Genomic DNA, 25,607 nt, shown 5'->3' with positions numbered 1-25,607 from the left:
TCGGGCCTGAGCGCCCAGCGCCCTCCCGCGGGGCCGTCCTTCAGTCCGTGCATTCCGCGGGTGCACGGACCGTGTGCCTCTCAGCTCCCCGACGCTTGGTGCTTCTACCTATCCAGCCTCCCTTGGCCGAATTTCTGGGGAGCCCGGCGTCAGGGGGCGCCAAGGAGCCAGGGGGAAATCCGTAAGGCGCTGAGGGAGCCTCCAGGCGGTGCTACCCCCAACCTCCCACCTCCCTGCGCTCCGCCCCGAGGTTGGGGCTTTGGAAGATGCAGCCGGGTGAGCTATTGCTTGCAGGGGGGTTCCTCGCACGCTTAAGCGTGAACGCCGGGCAGGGCCTTCCTGGGAATGGGGGTCCTCCAGGAACGGGAGGCCCACCCATCCAAGCGCCTGTGAACTGGAGCGCTCTCCAATAGAACGCTCAGATCTGCAGACGTGAACTGTTCCACCCCCAAACTTGGTGCTATTTCGCAGCCGAGAAATGGGCTCTTTAGGTTCTCTTGTATCCATGCGTTTACCGTAAAAGCTGACTCGTTTAGCGCATTTAGAGGGAGAGGCAATTTCAGATTTAGAGAACTGGCAAATGAATTGGCTGGAAAATATTTTGAGAAGAAAATGTTTTCGGGGGTGTGAGGAAATAATGATCTGTCACACTTAAAATGCACACACTCCCTTATCCCTCCCTCTTGCCCCCTCCCATTTCTTCATAACCAGCAAAAATTGTATTGTAGTTGATGGTCGGGAGATTTTACAGTGGTCACTGGTGCAATGCCAACGCAGAAGGTATGGCGGGAGAGCTGCAGTGCGCCTTTCTGTGGATGGCCACCGCCACCTGGCAAAGAAGCCGCTGCTGCCGCAGTCTGCAGCATCTTGTGGCCTTGGCCCGTCGGCCAGGTGCGGTACTGTGTTATGCTGTTCCCAAAGCAATGCTGTGTGGGGCTGTTTTTGTTCGTTTTGTTTTATTTACTCGCATAAGGAAACAAATTATAATGGCAAGGTAGCACATTACTGCATTTGTGGAGTTTCTAATAACTACTAAGGTAGACTCTGAAATATTTAAGAGACCGAAGAAATGGTGTCATGAAAACGTCACGTAAAATTCTGAAAAAGAATCCATGACAATACTTAAGTTTTATTATTTACTTGAAGGATCCTCAAATTAGTGATGTTTTTTAACGATACAAAATCAACTGCACAGCTCTGCATAAAAGCTTAACTACTGATGGTCTTAACGACCTTTAACATATTACCATGTGTAAGCATTAAAGGAAACTCAAAAAGCATTGCCTAATGCATTTCTCAAATGCCAGGTTCATAAACATGGGAAACAATGGATTAAGTTTTCTAATGTACAGCTTGTTTCCTAAAACAAAACATTAGAATTGTTGACATGTTGCGTCTCATTCAGTCATGAGTTGAAGGTGGAAAGATCTTCCTTGCAGATGTTGTATAAAGTAGGATATCAGAGTGTAGGCTGCACTGCAAGTCAGGAGAGGCTTCCCAGGTCCCTAGCACTCGGGGGCTGGGAGAAGCACTGTATCATTTGCCCATTGCTTAAAGGTTTCCCAATACCACAGGGCCCTGAAGTGAGAGACTGTATTCCTGTCCACTGTGCAGGGGTTATTGGTGAGAATCCTGAGAGCCTGCAATGTGTGGCACAGCAGGAAAGGAAGAATTCTTAGTGCATCTACTCACAGTGGCCTAGTGGAGTAATTTAAAACAACAACACTGAATTAACCTTCTGCAAACATTGGGAGAAATAACTAACAGAATTTAGGAAGGTCATCTTTACTTTATATTTCTCACTGACTAAAATTTGTGAGTGAGTGGAAATGGTCTAAATATCCTTGAAACATGTCTAAGACCACAAACACAGCATAGTAACCAATTTACCCCAAACTCTACATTTTTAACAAAAAGCAACAAAATAGCAATTATGGGTTTCTGAGCAATTACTTTAGCACAATTGTTATCATCCTGAGTCTTACTGCAGCCATTTATAAGTTTCAAGTGCACACAAGAACATCGTTTATCTCTCTTGGCCAGCAAATGCTTAACTGCCATGCAGTAGGATTATAGATATTTATATTTAGATGCATTCATTTCTGTTCTTTCAATCGGTTATCTCAAGGATATGAATAAGCAAACCTGATCATTGAATGAATTTAGTATTTAGGATCCATTATTATTTTCTGATTTGTTTGTTGATAATTTATCATTTCCTTTTCCAAATAATGGCACGTTATTAATCGCTTCTTTCTGTGTATTTCTGTGATGCCTAATGCATTGTGGAATTCAATAAATATTAAATCAGCCAATCAATCCTTTTTGGAAGTTAATTTAGTAGAATTCATACATCATTTTCCTGGTAGATTTTCATTTAAAAAGAATAATTGACATTGTATCAAAGTCACAAAAAATTTAAGTTTGGGGTTAGGAGTGGAGGAAGTAGGCTTTTGGCCAAATCTTCACACCAAGAAATGAAAAATCAAAATGGAAATGTATATATAATTTTTTTTACTTTCTATCATAGTGAGTTAGCACTGTCACCCAATAGAAGCCAAATGAGTTCAGGAGAATAGTTAAGAGAGTTTTGTATCGAGTATGTAGAAGATGATCCATCATGCAGCCCTTCTTTCTTTTGGATTCTCAACTAAATTGAGAACACACACAAAGAACCAAAACGAAATTAAAAATATTAACTTTACTCAGGTAAAGTGAGATTGCAGAATATGGCTTAGACCCAAGGCCAAAATGGGGCATCTTATTCCTTTTCCCCTGACTCAGCATGTCCCTCTCCCCAGTCATAACTGAAGAACTACAGTTGACCTTTTAAAAACATGGATTTGAACTGCATAGGTCCACTTACACACAGATTTTTTTAATACTGTAAATGTATTTTATGATTTTTAAGTACTTTATCTTACTTTACAGTAAGAATATAATATATAATACATCTAACATACATAATATGAGTTAATCAATTATTTGTTATCAGTAATGTTTCCAGTCAATAGTAGGCTATTAGTGCTTAAGTTTTGGGGGATTCAAAAGTTATATGTGGATTTTTAACTGTATCGGGAGTTGGTGCCCAACGTCTTGTGTTGTTTAAGGGTCAACTCTATAGTCCTTCTCAGACAGAGCAGGAAGCAACCCTACCTGTACTCCCTCTTACCTGGAGACCAGAGGCTAAGAGCCTGGCACTGTCTAATCCACAAGGCATTCTGCACGAGTGAGCAAGAGGTAGGACCATGTGTAAGAAGGGACCTTTTATATTTCAGCCCATTAATGGCTGGCGGGCTCTCCCCAGTTTACCTCATCATGAAGTCGTTTCACCTCCCAAAGATAAGAGTAAGGAGCTTTAATAAAATGGAGAAATATCTGTAGGACTTCCCTTGAGGTAGGTTGGACGTTGTGGCACAAATACCTAATTTATAGATCAGAAAGAAGAAAAGTCTCCACCCTAAGCTATGTAATGACCAATTAAAAGAAAGGGAGAAATTGCGGATGACTCGAGTTTTGAACTAGGAGAAACAGTTTTGCAGGAGAAGATGACAAACAGTTTTAGACCCACTGAGGTGGAGATGTCAGGACATCCATTTGAAATTATCCAGTAAGCCCATGGAAATATGGGTGGAGAGGTCAGAACCAGAGACAGGAGTCATCAACATAAATTATAGTTGAAGTCATAGGAATGGAGGAAATGACTAAGGAAGAGAAACTAAAAAAGAATTAGAATCAGAAGTTTGGAGATAGTTTCCAGTTGTGGACTGGAAAAGGAAAACAGAAGGCAAGACCATGGAAGCCTAGTGAGCAGTGTTCCAGTTTAGTGGCTTACTACAACAAATGCACAAATTGGAGGTTAAAAAGGGTGAGGACTGCATACTGGTGACTAGGAGACCTTTGGAAAGATTCCAGAGAATTGATTTGTTGTAGTGGAAGAGGCGAAAGCCAGACTAATGGTTTGAAGAGGATAAAGTAGATGAAAAAGAGGAGAGGCGCTGTCCACAATCTTTGGAGTTTAAAAGGGATGAGGAGAAATGCAATTTAAAGCCTGACTAGAGGCCAATAAAGGTCTTTTTGTCAGAATAGGAGTTCTCGAATAAGTTCCGTGGAACTTGGTAGAGGGAACCAGCAGTGGGAGAGAAATTAAGAGATGAAGAAAGGGGCGAAGAGGACATTCTCCTGGGCATTTGTGGTTTAGCTATTTGTTTTAACTCATCTTAATGTCCCCCAGACTGGTTCTTTTCTGCTCTCAGGCTGCTTTTGACTTTTCAGAGTTAAAACTGACCCTAACTAGTTATGATGACTCCCTGCCCATGGTCTCCTCTCCACTCGCCCTGGTTACTAATACTCAGATTAGAAGAATGATTTGGGGAAAAAGATAAGGAAAACCTTGGAGTATATCCCAGGTTGTCTGTTAGCGTTTATTACAAGCCTATATGGAAGTGAGTGAATTACCCAACTGGTAATCATGCAAGGACATTACATTGAAATATTACCCCCTTGCAAACAGAAAGTTTAGGTACAAATGATTCTAGCAATAAATTATTAGAAATAAGTCATACTGATTTTGGACTGGTAACCTAGTTATTCCTAGGTGACGTTTTTTTATTCTCAGAATTAAATAGCATAAAAGGAATTAAGAGGAATCTGAGGAAATGTATTCTATGGCCTGTTTATTCCCAAGTGGTTTTCCATGACAGTTTGAGACCAGGACCTGTGTCAACAATATACATGTTCTTGGATTGAAAGGTAAAGGAACTACATCATGTGGAAGAACCTGCATCATCTAATGTAATCTTAGAGGCAATTTCCAACCACCAGAATCAAGGGAGCCATCATGTGGATGGATCACTATTGTGTTTTTAAATTTTTATTTTTTGAAGGAAAAACAGTTGTTATTTGCAGTAATATCAAATATTATTTTCAGCAAATATTCCCTGGGAAAGGACTTCATATTCATTTTTCCATAATAAAAATATATTTTCATAAGAAATATTTTATAAGAAAATATTTTAAATGGAATCATTCCAAATTGTTCTTTTAACCATTTAGAAATTTTAGAGCCTAATTTAGGATTTGTTATCCTATGGGTTGTAGAATCTATGATAGTACTGTAGGAAGAATGTTATGTGGTTTTTTGGTGGGGGTTTTGTGAGCATTACTTCTCAAAAACGAGTTTGATAGTTTAAAATATCAATATAATTGAATTCATATACTCTATAATGCTTTGCAGACAGTTTTTAGAAAGTAGTCATTTATTATCTACAAGCAATAGAATTCATTTATATACTTTCCACATTGAGTGTGGGATTGGTCATGCAGCAAAACACTGAGTCATTTAGCCAGAAAATTTACTCATAGTTGTATGAGCTGCCAATGGAAAATTTGAGAAATGTTCATAAATCAAATTATAAAGCTCTTAGAGTTATAAATCACTGAGCAGCATTGTTCATTATTATTCAGATAGTGTAAAATATGTCCACCATTTCTAAGAATGAGCAATTTACAAAGCAAATTTGAAACCTGAAGGTGTTGCCTTCTAGATCCAAAATAAAAGTTGCCATATAAGTTACAAATGTTTCTACATACTTAAGTGAAAAAAGGAGAAAAAGTAAGGTACTGGGTTCAAGTTGCATAGTAATTATGTTATGAGATGAATAAAATCTTGACTAACATTTATGAATTAAATTCTAGATTGCCTTAATAATGACAGCAACATTTAATTGCTAAATTTCCTCCATTTCTTATAAGTTTTGTAGGACTTTTGCTTTAAATATTCTGTGCTACTAGATTTGTATGCTAATGCATCAGTATACCGATAGCCTGAAAGAATCGTGTCACAAGAGAGCAGAGATAGCAAGTGTACCAAGGAGAGCAGAGAATTGTGACAAGTAGCTGATGCTTAGTAAAATGTGTTTCAATAACACACAATTCCAGAGGTTATTGAAATTATCCAAATATAATGACATCCCGTGGATCTTGGAACAGAAAGAAAAGTACATCTTAAAGTCTTTGTAGCTCCAAAAGATTTTTTGGAGTAAATCAGGGAAACAAATAGCAAACACAATACATTAAATACAGTAAAGTTTATATTTCAAAAAAGAAAGCCCAAAACCTAAAACCTGTTCTTGCTGGTCCTATCTGTGCTGTATGAGTTCTTAACCTGGAATTCATTGACAGGCTTCTATAGACCTGAAATTTTATACAAGGGTCTCTTTTAGGGTAATAATCTGTAATTTTCATTAGATTCTTAAGGAGTTATTATGAGAGACAGACAGAGACAGAACCATGCAAATCCACACAGATACCAAGGCTTCTGCAGTTTCAAATCATTCTCTCAACCCATCAATATTAGTATCACCTAGATACTATCACCTGAGACTGGGAGAAATGTCTTGATCACCATCACTCTAGGATGATCAGAGGAAACTGAACTCAACCTGTAAAAGTTCAGGTACCTCTTCCAAATGCAGGTGAATGCTGCCCATCCTAAGACAAAGTGGAAACCATGTACTGTAAGCTTGTCCTTGCAACTTTAAACAGATTGGGAGAGAGACAAATGAGTTACCTAAGGTAACTTTTATTGGGATATTGGTTCCAACACTGAGAAGGGAAGACTGTGCTAACTATCCAGGACCACTTCCACAGACTTCTGTCACAGGAGGAAAGGCTAACTTGGTTCCCAAGCTGCCTTCAGGGCAATTAAGTATTCCAATTTTTATCTATATTTTTTAATGGATAAGTGCAAAAGCACTGGTCCTAAAATTTAGCTTTGAGCTCAGAGTCTGTAAGGCTCTCCATAGTCTTAAGGCTTAAAAGAAGTAGAAGGACTTTGTATTAGGCTCCTGGAAACTGCTTCTAGACAACCTGGTGATGTAACACCTACCTTCCCTAAATCTTGCCCCAAGCTATAGCTTATGAGGCTTTTCAGAGTTCAGTCTTTTGCATAGACCTGGTAACTGGGACCCTTATTCCAGCCAGGATAATCCAGCATTTGGCATGGAAGGCTGCCTGTCCATATCGAGTGCTCAGTTCCATATACCCATTATCTCTGGCTTCCCACGCTTGCCATACTTGTGAACAGTGACTCTCCCACCACCACCGTGTTCTCAGGACACTAGATCTCAGTGTCCCATCTCTGTGATTACATTCTGTCACATCATGGGGCTGATTATTTCATCATGTTAATTTTTCACTCCAGGGGGCAGGTCCAGTTTCCAGGAGTGTCCTGATCTCTCAGTCTGGCTTGTTTCATTTTTATCAAGTTCTGTTCTGGCCTTCCAGACTGTTCAGGGTTTAGTGGCACAACGTTCATGCATTCCACATAGAGACAGACTTTGAACCAACACCATTTCCTAAGTGATTCAGACCCCTCTGGATCTATCGGACACTGTTTTTTGCACAATTTCATTTTGTGATCGTTTGTAGTGAGGCAGGAATTCACCTTGAAAAGATATTGCAGTTAGTGTACCACACCCTCTGCCATCTGGGGAGCTGTTGAAGTCTGGACTTAGTGCCTTCATTAGGGAGCACCAGCAACACCCTTGGAATTGGTTAGTACAATCAGTATTCACGTCTTCCCCATGCTCAAAGGATGTGGGACAACACGTCCTGGGTGTCCTCATTACTGAATGGCTACCTTGGTGTGGACAGATTGTTTTAGTAGCTAACATTTATTGAGCATCTACTCTCTGCTAAGCTTCTGCTAAATGCTTTATAGACACTTACACATTTAATCCTCACAGCAACTGTGGGTAAGTACTACTTTTATCCCTAATTTATAAATGAGGACCCTGGGGCTTCAAGATGTAAGGGATTCCCTTAAGATCACATAGTCAAAAAACTATGCAATTTCTGTTGCATGTTTTCACTTGTACTGCCTCCCCTCCCACAAAAGGCCCTCCCCTAAAGGAATTCTTCTCAGTTGGAGTTTGCTGGGCAACTACTCTTTCTCTCTTCTGACTGTCCTTAAGCTACCCCTACATGGGTGAATGACGGTCAACCCGACTCTCCAGCAGTATATTAGCTGTCTCCTGGCATATAAGCTCTGGTCCTCTTCTTTAGCCTGTGAGGTATTTGCCTAAACCACCTCCTCTAATGCTTCAGGCTAACAAGGCTCCTTTTATTGAAAGGAGTCTTACCATTTCATTGCCGTGTCCCCATCACTATTACTTGAGTAAATTTGACCCAGCACCTCCAGGAAGCTAAAGAAGCTTGGGAAGCCAGGCAGACTCCCACTTTGGGAAAAGGCCTCTATTGGAGACCACCTGGTGTCTTTCATGAAAGGGATAGCTCTAATAATTTTTTTCTTTATATTTTTAAGTAATATAGAGGTTCGCCTAGTTTAACATTATAGGCACCCAGGTTAATTAACTATGTTTCTTGATACCGCCCCTCCCACCCCTGCATATTTATATGGTTCAGGTCTTTTTCAGTTAACAATAAAATACTACTATTAATAAGGTAATACACTATCAACATACCTAACATCAACTCATAGTAGGGCGCTGTTATGATCACCATTTCACAAATGGAGAAACAGGCACACAAATGTTCCATAGGTAGTAAGTTTTGGTTATAGGGTTATGGATCCAGACAGTTTGATTCTAGAGCCTGTTTGTAATCATTTATGTGATCCTGATTCATCGTCTAACATATTTGGAAGAAATTCAGACTGGAAAACTGTCTTGAACTATCTGTATAGCAAGACTTTGCCTCTACAAAAAAAAAGAGAGAGAGAATTTCACTAAGCTTTCTATGCTTTGGTGGAAGGCCAAGTTTAGCCTTCTCTTCCTACAGGATGTACATTTGCCTGAGGTTCTGTTTCCCCCAGATGTTTGAGCAACTTCTCAACTATAGAGCCACGGGCTCACAATGTTGTCCCAAAAGGCCACAACTGCTGAGACCCCTGTTCCTCTCAGTCTTTGACATTCCTGAATCTTGAGGTTGGCTTCCATTCAGTGAGTTCAAAGTATCCTGCCTTGCTTTCATATAACAACTTCCTGGGGCTCGGCTGGGTTAAATAGATCCTTTCTATCTCCTTAGGCTTCCTTCTTTGATCAATACTTGCATTCTCCACCTAACTACCTTCCTAGTTCTTACTTGCCCTACAGCTGCCCACACCCAGGTTTGGCAATACAGGTAATAGAGAAAAGATGACTTTTTACATTCCCTTCCATTTTATTATTCTATGAATTTGTTGATAGAAAACATTGTCACTCATAAATATATACTAATGTATTTTCCTAATGACATACATAGGAGGTAGAGAAATGATAAAAATGTAAAATGTAGCTGATTGTTGTTTTTTTTAATGTTGCTTTGACATGGTATGAAAGAATATTAGAGCAAGAGAAAAATTATTGGTAGTAGGTGGGGGGGGAACCACTTAAGATGATTTATTAAGTAAATTATCTAAAGTGTGTAACTCAGCACATTAATTATGTTTAGACCTAAACTTTTGAGACTATAAAAGTTTAAAGTTAATAGAGACATCAGTAAATGGTAATCAATTATTTCATTAATATATGATATTAATATAAGGTATAATGGGGTAAATATTTCAAAGAGAAATTAGTTTGTCCTTTCATGTTATAATTGTAAGATAAATTAAAGCTTGAAAGTTGAAAGTTGAATCAATCCTGTTTTTTATGCATAGGGATTGATTCTTGTATCAAAATTATTATATTTTCTGAATTTTAAAAATTGGTCTAAAACATTAATGTTTTATATATGATTACTTAAAGCAAAAAGCATAATGATCTCATCTTGCTCTCAGCTTTCAGGATGAATAGAATGTTCTGCATTAACCCAAAAAATGTGAAGTAAGAAATGGTTTACATGACTTATAGTTATCCTAAAATAAAACTTTTAATTGACTCTTACTCTTCTTTAGGCAGAACTCTGCATCTGTGTGTCTGATAAATGGGGAAAAGACATGTGAATATCAAGGGATGCGGGGACAGGAAGTAACAGAAGAATAGCCAAGGAGATTGTATTCACAAAAACGGGTCTTTCTTGGAAATTTGGAAGCTCTAAAACCTTAGGAATATGTGTCCAGAGTCCCTTTTAGTTTTGCATATACTTTCTTGTGCAAACTTTCAGGTGGTTCCACATGTGGCTGAAGGCTTTTCGTAGACAATTGATGGGTATAGATGGCTTTGTGGAGCAGGTGAAGATTGTCATCCACTGTTCCCAGCCTCTGATTTCTGTGCTATCATCTCTCTGCCATAAAAGTCTTTTTCCTGAATACATCAAATTGAAAGTAAGCCAGTCACACTAGTTACAGATAAGACAGAGGCTAGGTCATTTAGCACTTGACTCTCTTGCCAGGTCAGGAGCAACAGAGAGATTCTGGTACAGATGATGAAGCAAACGTGTGTGGCTGGTGTCTTAGTCTATTCAGGGTACTGTAACAAAATACCAGAGTCTGGATGACTTATAAACAATGGAAATTTATTTCTCGCAGTTCTGGAGGTTGGAAATCCAAGATCAAGGTGTCAGGTTCTGGTGAAGGTTCTCTTCTAGGCTGCAGACTGCCAACGTCCCGCCACATCCTCACATGATAGAAGAATCTCTCTGCGGCCTTTTTTATGAGAGTACTAATTCTGTTCATCAGGGCTCCCCCACCATGACCTAACCACCTCCCAAAGACCCTATCACCTAAATACTATCACGTTTTAGGGTTAGGATTTCAACAAATGAATCAGTGTGTAGTGGGGACACATTCAGACCACAGTAGCTGAGTATAGGGAAACCATAAGGAATAATGCTGTACTTCAGGGCTAGTCATAGTAGAAGTGTTACAAACCGTAGACCCAGAGGAAGAGGGAAAAAGGAACCAGGAGAATAAATTATCCTAACTCACTCTCCTCCATCCCTCTGATCTCCTGCCTAGATACTCCACTGGCTGAACCCAGCTGGAAAAAGGGCAAAGGATCCCAAAAAGATCATTCTGCAGGCTCAGGGGGCAAAATAGAAATGACTGAAGAAGGGATCTGAAGGGCCAAAGAGAGGATCTCCAGAACTCATGTCTGAGCAGGACTACAGTCCTAAGAAGCACTTGTTGAGCAAGTCAGGACTTCAGTCTCTGGGGGAAAGAGACTATGAGGCAGAAACAGTCAGGGAGAGACCTGTAAGGGACTTAGTCAAGAGAAGAAAGCAAAAACCTATGTACTGGAATTGACAGAAGCTGTTGCAAAGTCGACTTATGATTAGTCTCCAAGTTCCGGCTCCAGAGCCCTTTATCTTGCTTACAGACTAGCAACTGGGAGTGGTTGCCAGGGTCCACTAGGGACCCCAGTTTCCTCACCTGTAAAATATGAATAATAATTGCACCTACCCCAGGGAGCAACTATGAGAGTTAAATGAGTTAGTACAGGTTAAATGCTTAGAACAGCGCCTTGTATATAGTAAGCACTCAGTAGACGTAAACTATATTCTTATTCTTATTAAGTGAAGAGGACAGGATTGGTAAAACCTGAGGATGTCACATAGGGCAGTATAGGAAACTAAATGAATTTCTTTCCTAGATAATGGTTACACACATGACAGTGCATGATACCACTGCTTATTAGTTAAATGAGCTCCAGCAAAATTACATCTACAAACTCTTGCCAGATAAGAATGTTTTTCTTTCCTTTCCCATCATGGAAAATTGAAAATGATTCAGGTTTATGGTTCTTCAAACATACTTAACATTTCTTAGGCTCATACACAGTCTTCAATCCAGTCTGAGTGATGCAATCATAGTTTGGCAGCATTGTTGAACTATCCTAAAGTATATTGATAGTCTTTTCAATCAGGATCCTGCTGGAACAACTTGGAAATTGAAAATTTGGAATGAAGAGAGTAAACAAGAGTGAATTGAAATGTTCCCTAATGGACATTAGTAAAAGCTAATAATTTCTATCCAGAAGTCAAGATTACTTTGATGAGAAAGTCATCTAAGCTCAGGAGAGTGCTATGGGTACTGCAGGAGGAGGCACCCAACCATTCAGAGCCATTCTAACCTTGATTTCTCTTCCTCTAGTATATGTATATTTTTTAAAAAAATAATATGGATACATTCCTCCCCCATGTCCAACCTTGCTAGAGGAGGGCTGAAACTAGTAGTCCATTTCACAGAGAACATTACAATAGCCACTGAATATTTAGAATTACATTAACATTATTTTCCTGGCACTTTGGAACTTATTTAGAGGGGAGTCCTCAGTTCATATTCTGACATGAGTACTGCAAAAGACCTGTATTTCTACACATTCCAAAACTAGTATGTATAGAAAGCAAGCGAAAACTTTCAAAAATTATGAAAGGGTATTTAAGTTTTTTTATAGTACCATACTTGCCTTTCACAATTTTTATTTAATTCATACTAGAGAATTTATGTTTAAATCCAAAGGCAGATGAGACACCTAGATTATATTTTGATATTCATTTGGTTTCTTTAAGTTTGGTGACTTCTGTTTCTTAGAATTTGAGAGGTACCTTTTGCATTTTTGAGTTCCTGTGTTAAGAGTATCATAGATTTATTAAATCTACATGCATTAAGAATTTATATTTTTATTAACTTCATTTATTTTCCTTAGTCACTAACTTTCCCTTTCTCTGTCATATTTCTTAGATATTATGTTTTTTATAATTTAGATGTTACTCATAGCGTCATTTTCAAACTATGGGTTATAAGTCATTAGTGACTTGTGAAATCAATTTAATGTGCTGTAACCAGCACTTTTAAAAATGAAATAAAGCACAGTAGCTAGAATAGGAACTGAGAGAGTGTATCACATGTAGTAAGAGTAAGTATGTTTCATGAAATTTTGTTTTAGGTTTTTGTGTGTGCATGTATGTGCGTGTGTATTAGATCAAAATGTAAACCGTATTTTTTACTATGAGCTGCAATAAAAAAAAAAAAAGATTAAAAGCCATTGGCTTATGTTATTCATCCAACCACATATCTTGGATGTTCTCATGGCTGTGGTTATGTTTAATCTCGCCCCTATAACTGTCTAAGGAATTAGAAATGTTTTTTATTGGCAAAAAAAAATAAATAAATAAAGAGGGACAGATTACTACATGGTGAATTTTTTTACTATCAAGAACTAGTAGTTTTTAATATATGACCATATTCATAACATCCTTTTTGAATTTGCTAATGGATATGTAATAAAAATATCAAATCACCTGTTTGTGGATGTTACAACAGAATAGTGGCCTGAAATCCACTCAGAAGTAGTCATTCTGAAAGAGGTCTAACATGTCCATTCTATCTGGTCTTGAACAAATTGTGTGTTTGTGAAAAAACTTGAGGATTTGCCCTTTAACTAAATCAAATGTGCAGGAGGAAATTTTGTACATTATGGATAATTTTTTCCAATTTTTTTTATTGTGGTAAAAACACGTGACATAAAATGTACCATCTGAACCATTTTTAAGTGTACAGTCCAGAGACATAAAGTACAGTCACATTGTTGTGCAATCATCATGGCAGCTCTTTTCATCTTGCAAAACTGAAGCTCTGTACCCATTAGGCAATAACTCTGCATTCCCTCTCCCCTGACCCTGGGATTATCCTCGACCCCAGTGAACCAGGACTCTGGCATCTGTCACCATCTCTAAATAATATATAACAGATCCCTATCAGTTAAATCTGGCAAAATTCAGTTTTAGCAAATAAAAATAATTTATTTTAGGATCTTACAGGCTATATATTTTGTCTTTCAAGTATTGTTCTTAATCTGTTAGTAAAAATGTGCTGGGGAGGAAAAAGTCAAAGCAGCTGACCTGCTCTCCAGGAGAAGAAATGACAATGAAAGAAAAGAAAGCAAGTAATACAGTTTAAACTCCTTTTAAATATAACTGAGTTCTTAGGTCAGGGTTCAGCAAACTACTGCTTATCTGCCTGCCACCTGTTTTTGTATAGCCTGTAAACTAATAATGTTTTCTATAGTTGTAAATAGTTGAAAAATTCGATATAAGAATCCATATCACAGTGCGTGAAAATTACATAAAATTCAAGTTTCTGTGTCCATAAATAATGATTTATTGGAACACATCCACACATATATTGTTTATATATTGCCTATGGAACACATCCACACATATATTGTTTATATATTGCCTATGGCTGTTTCATGCTGCAAGGGCAGATTTGAGTAGTTGTGACAAAGAGCCTATGGGACAGTCTCATCACTATGCACTGCTACTCAGTGTACCACAAATCATCATGATGCAGTTAAAATAACTTAACAGTGTTTTAGTGTCTTACATATTGTCATAACACGGCATTTTATTTTATGTTTTTATTACCAGTGCATGGCATTCATGTCAAAACAAGATAAAAAAGAATATTGGATTTAGGACTTTGAAGTTGAATGAAGTATAGATTATTCTGTTACCAAATTAGATGGCAAAGCATTGTGTTTATTATACAATGACACTATAGTTGTGCTAAAAATAAAAAAAAAAGTATGTCAACATTACCAAACTAAGCACTCATAATATTTCCAACTTATAGGACAGCAACGGTCGGAATAATTAGAAAATTTAAAATGAAATATCCCATCATAGCAAAATTTCTTCACAAAAATAAAAAATGAAAATGAGTCTGCAACCCAATTTTCTGAGTGGTTCATTTGTTAGCCAAGCAAAGAACACTATCTACGAATAGTGAGCTAATTAAATCATGCTTGATTGCAGTAGCTAAAGACATGCTCCCCCCGCCCCCGCAAAAATTAAGACTATTGGCCTTTCAGCAAAAATAATTGCTCAAAGAATTGAGGACATTGGAAAAAGTATAATAATAAATTTAAAAACCAAAGCAAATGACTGAGTTTTTTAGTTGTTCCAGCACTCTTTGTTATTAAGACTCTTCTTTCCTCCTTTAATTGTCTTAGCATCCTGGTCAAAAATCAACTGACCGTAGCTATAAGGGCTTATTTCTGGACTCTCCTTTCTATTCCAATGATTTGTATGTCTATCCTTATGCCAATCTCAGACTATCTTGATTACTATAGCTTTGTAAGAAGGTTTGAAATTGAGAAGTGTGAGTCCTCCAAGTTTCTTCTTTTTTAAGATTGTTTTGTCCAGGAGCATTTGGGATCTTGCTCCCTGGCATATGTCGCATATGTGGTCAGTTTGGTGCAAATAAACTCTTATTTTAAAAAAATAAATAATTAAAAAAAAGATTGTTTTGGCCATTCTAAATCTCTTGCATTTCTATATCGATTTTAAGAAATGGCAATTTCTGAAAAGGTAATGTATTGTTGAGTCAGCAGTATCAGCTGTAAATTTCATTTTTGTGGAATTGACCATTATCAGTTCCATGAATTTTTTCGGAAATAGAAGTTAAATATTCTAACTCACCTTTCTACACAGCATTTCTATAGCTTAGCAGTGGTGAAATTTTACTGCAAAAGTTTCATCTCAGGGTCAAAACTGAAGTTTTTGTGAATGAAAACTGCCCTCGACTACTCTTGTAGAATGTTGAATAGCTTTGGAAATTAGCTTTTGCTGCAGACTCGATAATGTCTCTTAATGAATTCATTAACAAATTACAAGACAAAATTACAAGACAAAACAAATACTGACATGCAAAACTTACACTGAGATAAAGATTTTAATACCAATTAATATGTGACTCATAAGTAATGTTAAGCTGCTTTATATACTACTCCTGTCAGAAGTTGAAACAAGAAAGAAGTTTATTCCCACTCAGATTTGCACTGGGTATATTTTTCAAGTTCAAATTACAGTTCCAGCATTGTCTATTAGACTTCAAAGGAAATTTCCATATTTCAAAATACAAGCATACCTCATTTTATTGCACTTCACAGATATTGTGTTTTTCACAAATTGAAAGTTTGTGACAACCCTGCATCAAGTTCTACTGTTGGTAAAATGTTATCAAACAGCATCACATGCAACAGAGAAATTGCTTATAAAAGGAAGAGTCAATCAATGTGGCAAAATTCCTTGGTGTCTTATTTTAAGAAATTGCCACAGCCACCCCAGCCTTCAGCAACCACCACCCTGATCAGTCAGCAGCCATCAACATCGAGGCAAAACCCTCCACAAATAAAAAGATTACAATTCACTGAAGGCTGAGATGATGGTTAGCATTTTTCAGCAATAAAGTATTTTTTAATCAAGGCATGTACATTGTTTTTTATACATAATGCTATCTTTCACTTAAAGACTACAATGTAGTGTAGTCTATTACAGTATGGTATAGGGAAACCCCAAAATTTGTGTGACTAACTTTATTGTTATATTCACTATGTTGAGGTGGTTTGGAACTGAGCCCATAATATCATTGAGGTATGCTTGTGCATTTAACTGTGCAATTTAAGAACTTCCACCTAACCTTTAATTGGAAGTTCTGTAATATAATGGTACACTAAATAGAAAATATCAAAAGAATGTAATAGAATTCTATAAAAGTCTACTGAGATTAATGTGATCAATTAAAATTATAAGCTCATACTGGGAGGTACAGACTTCCCTGGTGATGGTTGTACAATATTGTGGGTATACTAAAAACAACAATACTAAAAACAACAACAACAAAAAACACTGAACATACACTTAAAATAGCTAAAATGGTGACTTTATATTATGTGAATTTTATCTCCATAAGATTATAAGCTCATGGATTAATATCAGTATACGATAGTACCTATCAGTGTGAAAGACATTTTCAAAGAAGAAATATGTAAAGTCTCATTACAGGTCAGCATTAACATATGAGCATTTGCTATTAATGATAGGAAATACTTTGAACCCCAAATAAACAAAATGTTATTTTTAAAATTACTATACTTGTCTTACAAAAACATACTCAATTATTAGTAGTATATTTTCAGCTTTATGAATAAAAATTTTGTGAACATTTATTTTCTTTCTTGCTATAGAAGTACCTACATCATATCCTTGATTTTGCCTCTTGGCCTGCAAAACCTAAAATATTTACAATCTGACCTTTAATAGAAAATGTGTGTTGACCTTGCTCTGAGTAAATAGACTAATGATATTTACTAAAAGTGAAGTTTTTATCTATAGAATGCTCTTAACGGCTATATCCCTGATTTTGAATTGCTTATGGAAAACCTATCTTAAATCTATGGATTTATAAGTTCCTAGAGGAGATCATGTAAGCTATGCAACTCTGAGATATAAAATGGAGATGTGTCACAACTTAAACTCTCCCCACTGTGTGAGGTGACTCTCAAACCTCATAGAGAGGCCTCATCTATTATTCTAGATCGCAGAGTACCTATGTGCTGTGAGAAGGAAGGATTTATAAAGCCAGTAGGATATCCTAGACCTCTCCCTACTCTGCCTGTGCCTCTTCATGACCTGTATCTTTGAAATTATTAATAAAGTTCGATACTAGATAAAATCTATGGTATTTGTGAGTCAGAAATGACAATCGAGTCCCATATATTAGCTCAGGTACTATCCATGTATTTGAAAACCTAAAGTAAGTTTTCAAAGAGATGAAAACAAATAATTCTGGCAAAATCATTTCATATTATTTTATTCTTGGAGTACAGAATAATGAATTTTTCTTAAAATAAGTAAAAGAAGCATATTTCCCAAAAGAAATACTTGGTGTAATTTGCTTAGGAGCATATGTGACCTTCTGCTCAACAGTCCACATATTTCGTGAGGTCCATTAAGCTCATTTCCTTCTATATTTAACATTTTATTATTTATAATTAAATATTTTTTCATGAAAACAATCCAATATATGCAAGTAATAAGGATGCTAAGACCAAATGTGCTGCATCATCTGTACTTTATCTGTAGCAAAAGTTAAATTTGATCATTTCAACCCTATTCGTCCTAAGAGCTATCATCTGCTTTACCAGGTTTTGAAAAATGATTATCCCTTAAAATTTTTATGAAATGTATTTTTGTCTTTGAGATATTTTCCCCCATTCTTTATAGTACAATGCTTAAGTTTATATGAAGGAAAATGTCCATCTCAAAACCTGAGAATTTTCGTTTAAAAAAAAAAACTTCTGAGTAATTCTTATTAATCTCCCTTGGAATATTTTGGTCTTGATGAGATCTGCTATTATTAATGTCTTTTTCTTAAGATATATATAAATAACTTCAGTCCTCTGAAATACAGTTTGCATAAATTTATAATATTTCTAGTTTGGTTTTAGACTCCATAACCGATTGACAAGAAAAAATTTGTAAATATAGAAAAGTTTTACCGGATTTGAACTTTTAATTGACAACTCTGCATATCATATCATGGAAACATGACATCATGAAGATGATGGTGATGATGAAATTGAAAGACTTTTGAATCAAATGAAAATGTGTACTAAATTGGCTGGTGGGAGAAAGAATGATAAGAAGCAATTAGTAAAACTAGTATATTTGAATGGCTAGTGCAATTAAGAAACATATAATTGTAAATATATTACGTATCCTTTTGTTTGTTTTGTTTTTTAAGGAGAAACATTAACTTCTGGGCTACATCCAGAATAGCATCATCTACATGGGCATTCCCTCCTACAATTTCAGAAAACCTTTGGTAATTAATTGATAAAATGCAGACGATCTTGCAAACAGATGAAGTTACCAATACCGAAGCTCTTAGAAAAGGAAAGAGGAAAAGGACGGAGACAATGGACTCAGAGAATGCAAATAATGATATGGATAAAGGACAGGTTGGTGTTCTGTTACCCTGATAATTTAATAATGCCTCCATAATTTATTAGTATTTTCCCCTGTTCTATTTATTCTTCCCTTTAATTCTTTATTCAACTGAGGGAATAAAATTGCATGTTCTCTTTTTAAAGCTGAACAAGTTGAATTAGAACATACTCAAATGACATTTTACCTGCTTCTATTTAAGAATGGCCAGTTATGTCATTGTTCAAACTTTCTTTGAGATTCTGGGAAGATCAGCAACTGTCAGAAAATTTTCTTCTCAAAAAACACTAGAGAAATTGAAATACCTCTTCTTTAACATTTAACATTTACTGTTTCCTTTTTTTTTTAATTCCATTTTGCAACCCATCTTCATGGCTGATTTGGTCAGGGTTTCTTTCCTACTTTTATTTATTTATTGATTCCTTTTTGATATGAATTTCCCACTCCCATTCTCCTATGCTTTGGACAACCTATCAATGTGTTTATTCTATATCTTTTTATTTCTGTGTCTTTGTAATACATGTATCTGTGTATGTCTCTGTGATACATGTAATGTTTTACATGTGTGTTTGCTTTTTTAATTTTTAAAATATATACTATACATTCTCATGATTTAAAGTAGTTTTAGTCCTCGGGGATGGTGTCTAGAGGAATTCAGAATGGTCCAGCATTTGACATACCGTTGTAGGCTATCCTATAATACAACCTCTAACGAAACTAGGCTGTCCTGAACCCCTGGTAATAGAGTTATTTACCTTTACACCGAGAAGGTTGAGAAGCACCAAAATCCACATGTGAAATGTGCCCAGGCCAACTATACAGAATTAATACTGTGAAACCTAAAGTTCTCATAAGGTTGTCTAAAATTTAAAAGTATGTCAGCAGTGCCAGTGGTGCTTCTATGTGTGCAAAATGTGTCCATGAAAGGATCAAGTGTGCTTTTTTTATTGAGAAGCAGAAAATCATTGTGAAAATGTTGAAGGCAAAAGCACAGAATCAGAAAGTTAAAAAATGAAGCTTTTTGAGTAATACAAAGGATATATTTATTAAATATGTGTCTGTGTGTATATACATATATAGTGAAGATAAACAGTGGAAAGTCTCCCTTACATCCTTGTCACCCATCCACCCTGTTCCCACCTCCTATCCCTCTACTACAGGTAACCACATTTATTGTTTTCTTGTTATCCTTCTGGTGTTTCTTTGTTTGAATAAAGCAATTATGAATATAGATATTTTTATCCCCTCTTTTGCACAAAAAGTAACTTACCAGACATGCTGCTTTGTACTTTGCTTTTTTACTTAAAATATTTTGAAGATCTTTCCTCCAGTATATAAAGAACTTTTTCTTTTTTACTGCTCCATATGATTTCACTGTGTGTATGCACCATTCCTTATCTGACCAGTCCCCTATGACGGATATGGCTTGTTTCCAATCTTCTTTCTACAAGTCATGCTGCACTGTACAACCTTATGGACACATCATTTAGGATTACATTGGTATCATAAGATACACCTCATCTGTTTCTCATTTTTCAATCAACACTGTTTTTAACATCTATCTGTATTGCTACTAGAAATCTGACCTACTGTGTCTAACTGCTACCTAGCATCCTATTTTATTTGTTCTTTCCTACAATAATAAACACTTAGATTGCCTCCAGCATCTTACTTCTATCAACAATGACAAAATAAATATACTCATACATGTTCTTTTAAGAAACAGGTTGATAATTTCTCTGGAATAAACACATCGGAGGGTGATTTATGGCTTACAAGTTATATGTTTATTTCATTTGACTAGATACTATAAAATTGCTTTTCAAAATGTCCGTATCAGTCTATAATGCCCAACAGCACTGCCTGAGGGGTTCCTATACTTGTACTTCTTTACCAATACTTAGCATTTATAACCATATTTCATATTTCTGGCAATAGATGAGAGAAAATATCTTGTTTCAATTTGCAAGTACAGGTTTGGGGAGCCCATGCTTCCTTGAGGGGTAAAACAGTCACATGCTCTTGCAGACTAGTACTGTGATTCATTTTTCTCATGAAGGTAATAATTTTCCAAACTATTTCTTTGGTTCCATTGCAAGTAACTATAGCCAGAGATCTTATCTGGTCAAAAACAAGCTTCAGACTTTTCTCTTTTTTTATGGCATCTGTGCTCAACCTCTTTTCATTCCAACTTACGGCAATTACCTAAAGGCCAAACAAAAAGCTTGAAGGAAGCACTCTCAATCTGATGCTTCCCATTGGGGTGGATTTCAATGTCTATCAGAGAACACTTAAAGAGACGCTCTTGAAAAAGCCTTGCGGTCACAGTGTTACTTCCAGCTATTTAGATATAGAAGGAATTAACAGGATGCATTCTAAGTGCAAATGGAAGGAGGAAATCTTCTGTCTCTGCAAACCTACCAGCATCGACAAGAACTCACTGAAACACACCAACATTCTTTCTTTTTCCTGACTCAGTAAGCATATGGTCTGCCTTTCAAGGTATTCCAGGTGACAGTTTTACCAAATATGTCACTGAGGTCTTACCAAGAGTTAACAGCTTTCCAGCATGCTATACCTGTGCTCTTTTTGCCCACAACCTGACCTCTAAGTAATTCTAATATATGTCAGATTTGGCACATCCTGCTTCTAGGTATGAAAATCTGGATCAGTTATCCTGTATGTTGCAAAGGCTATAACAAAGACCCAAATGTTACAGTGGCACAAAGGAGAAGGAAGTTTATTTCCCTTTCACATAACAGCAAGAGCAATCCAGGGTTGTTATGGCAGCTCCAAAATGTTAAGGACCCCTCTAATCTTGTTGCTCTACCTTCTTCAACACACGGCCTCTATCTCTGGGTCTAAGGTGACTACTCCAGCTCTCATCACTATGCCTTCCTCTCTACCAAGAGAAAAAGGAGAGTACAGACAGGGGAAGGCATGCTCATTCCTTTTAAGGTCATGAAGCAGTGGCATACACATTACTTCTAGTCATATTTTATTGTAGAAACTTAGACACATAGCTGCAGTGAGCTGCCTGGGTGTCTGAGAAGTGTAATCTTTAGCTGATAGCTATCTGTTCAGCTAAAAATCTAGTACTATAGAAGCATGGGAGAACACATACCTGGAGATAGCAGTCTCTGCCATGGTCCATTTTTCTATTTGGTTCTTATCTTTTCTGTTAGGTTTTTTAGTGTATTCTAGTGGGTTTCCTATTCTATTCTTATTGATTTGCTCAAATACCTTACCTATTGTAGAAATTAGTCTTTCATGGCTTTAGATTTTATAATGTCTTCTTCCGATCTGTTATCTGTCTATTAACTTTATGGTTTCTACTGAAGCCTACCAATGGATTAGCTTTTGCTTGATTTCATTTCTTTCTTATAGGAACTTGCTAAAAATGGTAAGAACTCGACTATACATTCTAATTTTTTTAAAATACAACAAAGCCTTGAACAATGTCATTTTGTTCAGCATCATTTCATTATAACATTGATGAGATGCCATAAGAACTTAACTCATTTCTATCCATTAGCCTATGGTAAAATTGGTTTCATTATGTATGTTGTTCCACTTAAAGTTGCAGAATCCATTGACAAAGTTAAGCGAGGATATACTGTACTATGCATAGACCTGTGGTCTCAACAGGCATCCTTCAGTTTTTTAAAAATCCTTCATTTCTATTTAATCAAATCCATTATTCTTTTTCTTTAGGATTTGTATATCTAGTGTCAGTACATTAGCTACTGGCCCATATATGATAATAGTAAATTTTATTACCATTATACATATATTTCACCTGCACGAATATATGTAATAATGAATATATACATAGATACATATATTTATGTACTTATAAAATAAGGAGTGAGGTTAAATGTATATAATACAAGTCATACAAAAATGCAATTGTATTTCCTATAACTGATCTCATCTGGCTTTCAATTCTCTATTCCTGCTTGATAAGAAGAAAAAAAAGTTTAAACTTGTCCATTCACAATGGATAACAGAATGTTCTAGGTTTTAGAAATCGTTTTGAGCTATTAGTATAATTTTAGTAACTTTCAAGACTTAAGCCTCAACAGAGCCTAGATTCTTATCTTCCTCCATGTTCTACTGTTTTTCTTGGGAAGTGATCCAAGTCTTTAGGAGTCTTTCATCTCATCCTAGCATCTGGGCAGGGATAGCTAGTCTTCCTCCAAGGTTCTAACTCTCTGCCTGGCTCCTAAGTGTCTAGGAGTATTACTGTTGAGGTATGGCCAGGCCCTTTGAGAGTTCTGTTGGCACCAGCTGCTGAAGTTTGCCATCCTGGTACCCACTGTCATCGTCTATGAGGTTCTGGAACCCTGTGGCCTCTCTGTCAAGATACTAAACTATTTCTGTTTTACCAGTTCCCCTAGCACTTATGTATTTCCTGACCAGGACACAGGGACCGTTTGAAACCTCTAGCTGCTATGCATGAGCTCTGGGAAGACTGGATGTTGTCTCCGGTCCACTTGTCCAGACACCACTGTTGGTCATTTCTAATCTATGGCCCAGAGAGTCTCCATGTTGCCCTAATGTTGTGCTGGACATGGACCTTTTTAGGGACTTTTTAACGGACTGAGAAGCAAGGAGCCAGTCCCACTGCTCTGGTATTGCCCCTTATTTATCTGGATGTTTCTATCATACACTCTTATCTCTGTGATCCTTCTCCATTTCTCCCAAGGAGAGAGGGCAGGAAGATCAAAAACACTTGAATCTGGCTTCCTGCAATTCCAGTTCTTGATCCCTCAAGCTTCTCCTCCTGGCATCAGGCCATCTTTTCCCTTCCTGTGCAGCAGAAACTTTCTTTATGTCTTATCTCTTCTACTCTAAAACTTACATTCAAAACTTTATATTCTAAGGTTTTTGGGTTTGGATGTTTATAAATTCCACTCTGTGCTCCTGCTTTCCATGGATGAAGATTTTATACATACATATATATATATATATATATATATATATATATATATATATGAAAGTCAGCTTGGTAATTTAAGAAAATTGTTTTCTTTAAAAAACCTGGGTTTTACAACTCAAATGCATGTGTTTTCAAACTATTGTCTTGCTACTGACCTTAAAAATTATTTTTAAAACTAAAAGATAAATGTGAATGCTTTGTTCTACGTGAATCATCTCTTCTTTCTCTGATGGAATAAACCCCCAAACTGGACTTATGGCATAGTCTCAACAGAGAGGCTGTGAATGAGGAGTAGGGGAGTAATGGAGGTTGAGGATGAGTTACAAAGATTTGAATGGTGGTCCTGTTGATTCTACTCTGTTTTACTGTTTTTCTACTTTGTATTTCTCAATGAAGTTAGGAAGAAGGTCAGAATCTTGATTTCTGCTTTTCAAAAGACAGGTGCATGAAACTTTGATGTTCTTCCCTTATTCCAAGTTCCCCTGAATGGTGGAAGACAAAGCTAGATCATTAGTTAGGGCCCAACTCCTCTCCTGGAAAGGAATTGCCTGAGAAAACAGAAATTTATAGGTCTACTTATGTCCTTTCAGTGTACAGAACATGGGATAAACCATTAAAGTCTCTTTGAACCTTCTTTTGTTGTGCCTGCCTTGTGTTTTAGAGAGACCCATATTCGGGGAATGCCTTTTTGCCCGGCGAGAGCTCCAGCGAGGATGAAGAGCCTTTAGAAGAATTGTCGAAGGAGCAATTGTGCACAAAAATAAAAAGCCTGAAACAAAAACTAACAAACACCCGGAAAGAGAACAGCCGACTTCGACAGTCCTTGGTCATGCTTCAAGGTAAACTTTGAGAAAATTGACATTTTTAGATGAAAAAGAAAATACATGATGAGTGAAAAGTATTGCAAATAGGCTGTTAAGAATGAAAAAGAAAATCAGAACCTTAGAGAAAAAAATCAAAAATCACATTTTAAGAAAATCTATGATTATATAATTTAATACGGAAGCAATCTATTGAAGCCTCTAGTTTTTTGCTTAGAAAATTTTAGATTATTTCTACAAAATACTATTGTGTCCATTTAATAATGTTCAATGGACATTTATTGAGCATTTAATATAGATCATTCATTGGTAGGCCCTGGAGAGAAAAAATTAGTAAAACAAATAAGGTATTCCTGATATACTTATCTCAATACCCTCTGCTATGGAAAGCACTTCAAAAATGGGACCTGTTGTAATCCATTATAGAACCACTAGAATTAAAGAGTGCGTATATTAAATTTTAGTTTTGGGGTTGGGAGGCATGGTTTGGGATAATAATCATTTTACTGAGGATTTAGAAAGGAGAAAGGTCAGCCTAAGCTAATTCAAAACCACTTGGCATAATGCCTTTTTATAGGACCCTATATTGTATTTAAGTGTTTATTTTTCAAAAATAATGTTTTCCATCTGCAGTTAAATACCATGCACTATTTTATACAGCTGTATATTTGGCAATTATGTCCTATGTTGGGTAACATTGTGTTGTAAACAGTAAATACACAGAACATTTGAAATAAATCCTCCTGGCTGCTGTGTACAGAATGAGGATATGTGACACAAGAAGGAAAGTGAAAAAGGATATAAAAGGTATTGCAGTCATCCGGACTAACATGATGGCAGCCTAGCCTAGGGCAATGGCAATGGAAATAATCATAACAGTTCTATGATATTTTTGGAGGCAGAAATCATAGTAGGCAGATAGAACATGGTGATGAGCGAGGTGACAGAGTAATGGCTCACATGTTTTCCTTGGAATATTTATTAAATTGAAGCCTTTGTTGTTTTAAGTAGAAATGGCCCCACATGTGAATGGAAATAAGATGTTTATAACAAGCCATTATCTCTTTATTTTTTCAACTTTATTGCATTTTTGCTTTCTCTGGTGAGATTTTTGTCGTTTTTTTAAAAAACTAGATAATTCTCATTTTTATGTAATCTGTTCCAGAACT

General features: G+C 36.6%; 1 protein-coding gene and 1 pseudogene across 1 annotated transcript in view; both read left to right on the top strand.

Annotated features, from left to right (window-relative positions):
- The first annotated feature begins 179 nt into the window (after positions 1 to 179).
- BEND6 (BEN domain containing 6) overlaps positions 180 to 25,607 on the top strand; it is a 47,163-nt gene continuing 21,735 nt past the window's right edge. The window contains exons 1-3 of the mRNA XM_011375006.2: positions 180 to 276; positions 18,473 to 18,689; positions 24,279 to 24,456. Of these exons, the coding sequence (XP_011373308.1) occupies positions 18,570 to 18,689; positions 24,279 to 24,456 (298 nt within the window). The 5' untranslated portion in view covers positions 180 to 276; positions 18,473 to 18,569. The remainder of the gene's footprint in view (positions 277 to 18,472; positions 18,690 to 24,278; positions 24,457 to 25,607) is intronic.
- On the top strand, positions 19,335 to 19,690 carry LOC111729374 (annotated as a pseudogene).

Source organism: Pteropus vampyrus, unplaced genomic scaffold (genome assembly GCF_000151845.1).
Source record: "Pteropus vampyrus isolate Shadow unplaced genomic scaffold, Pvam_2.0 Scaffold260, whole genome shotgun sequence".
NCBI classification, from domain to species: Eukaryota; Metazoa; Chordata; class Mammalia; order Chiroptera; family Pteropodidae; genus Pteropus; species Pteropus vampyrus.
This window is presented reverse-complemented; position numbering and strand designations above follow the sequence as displayed.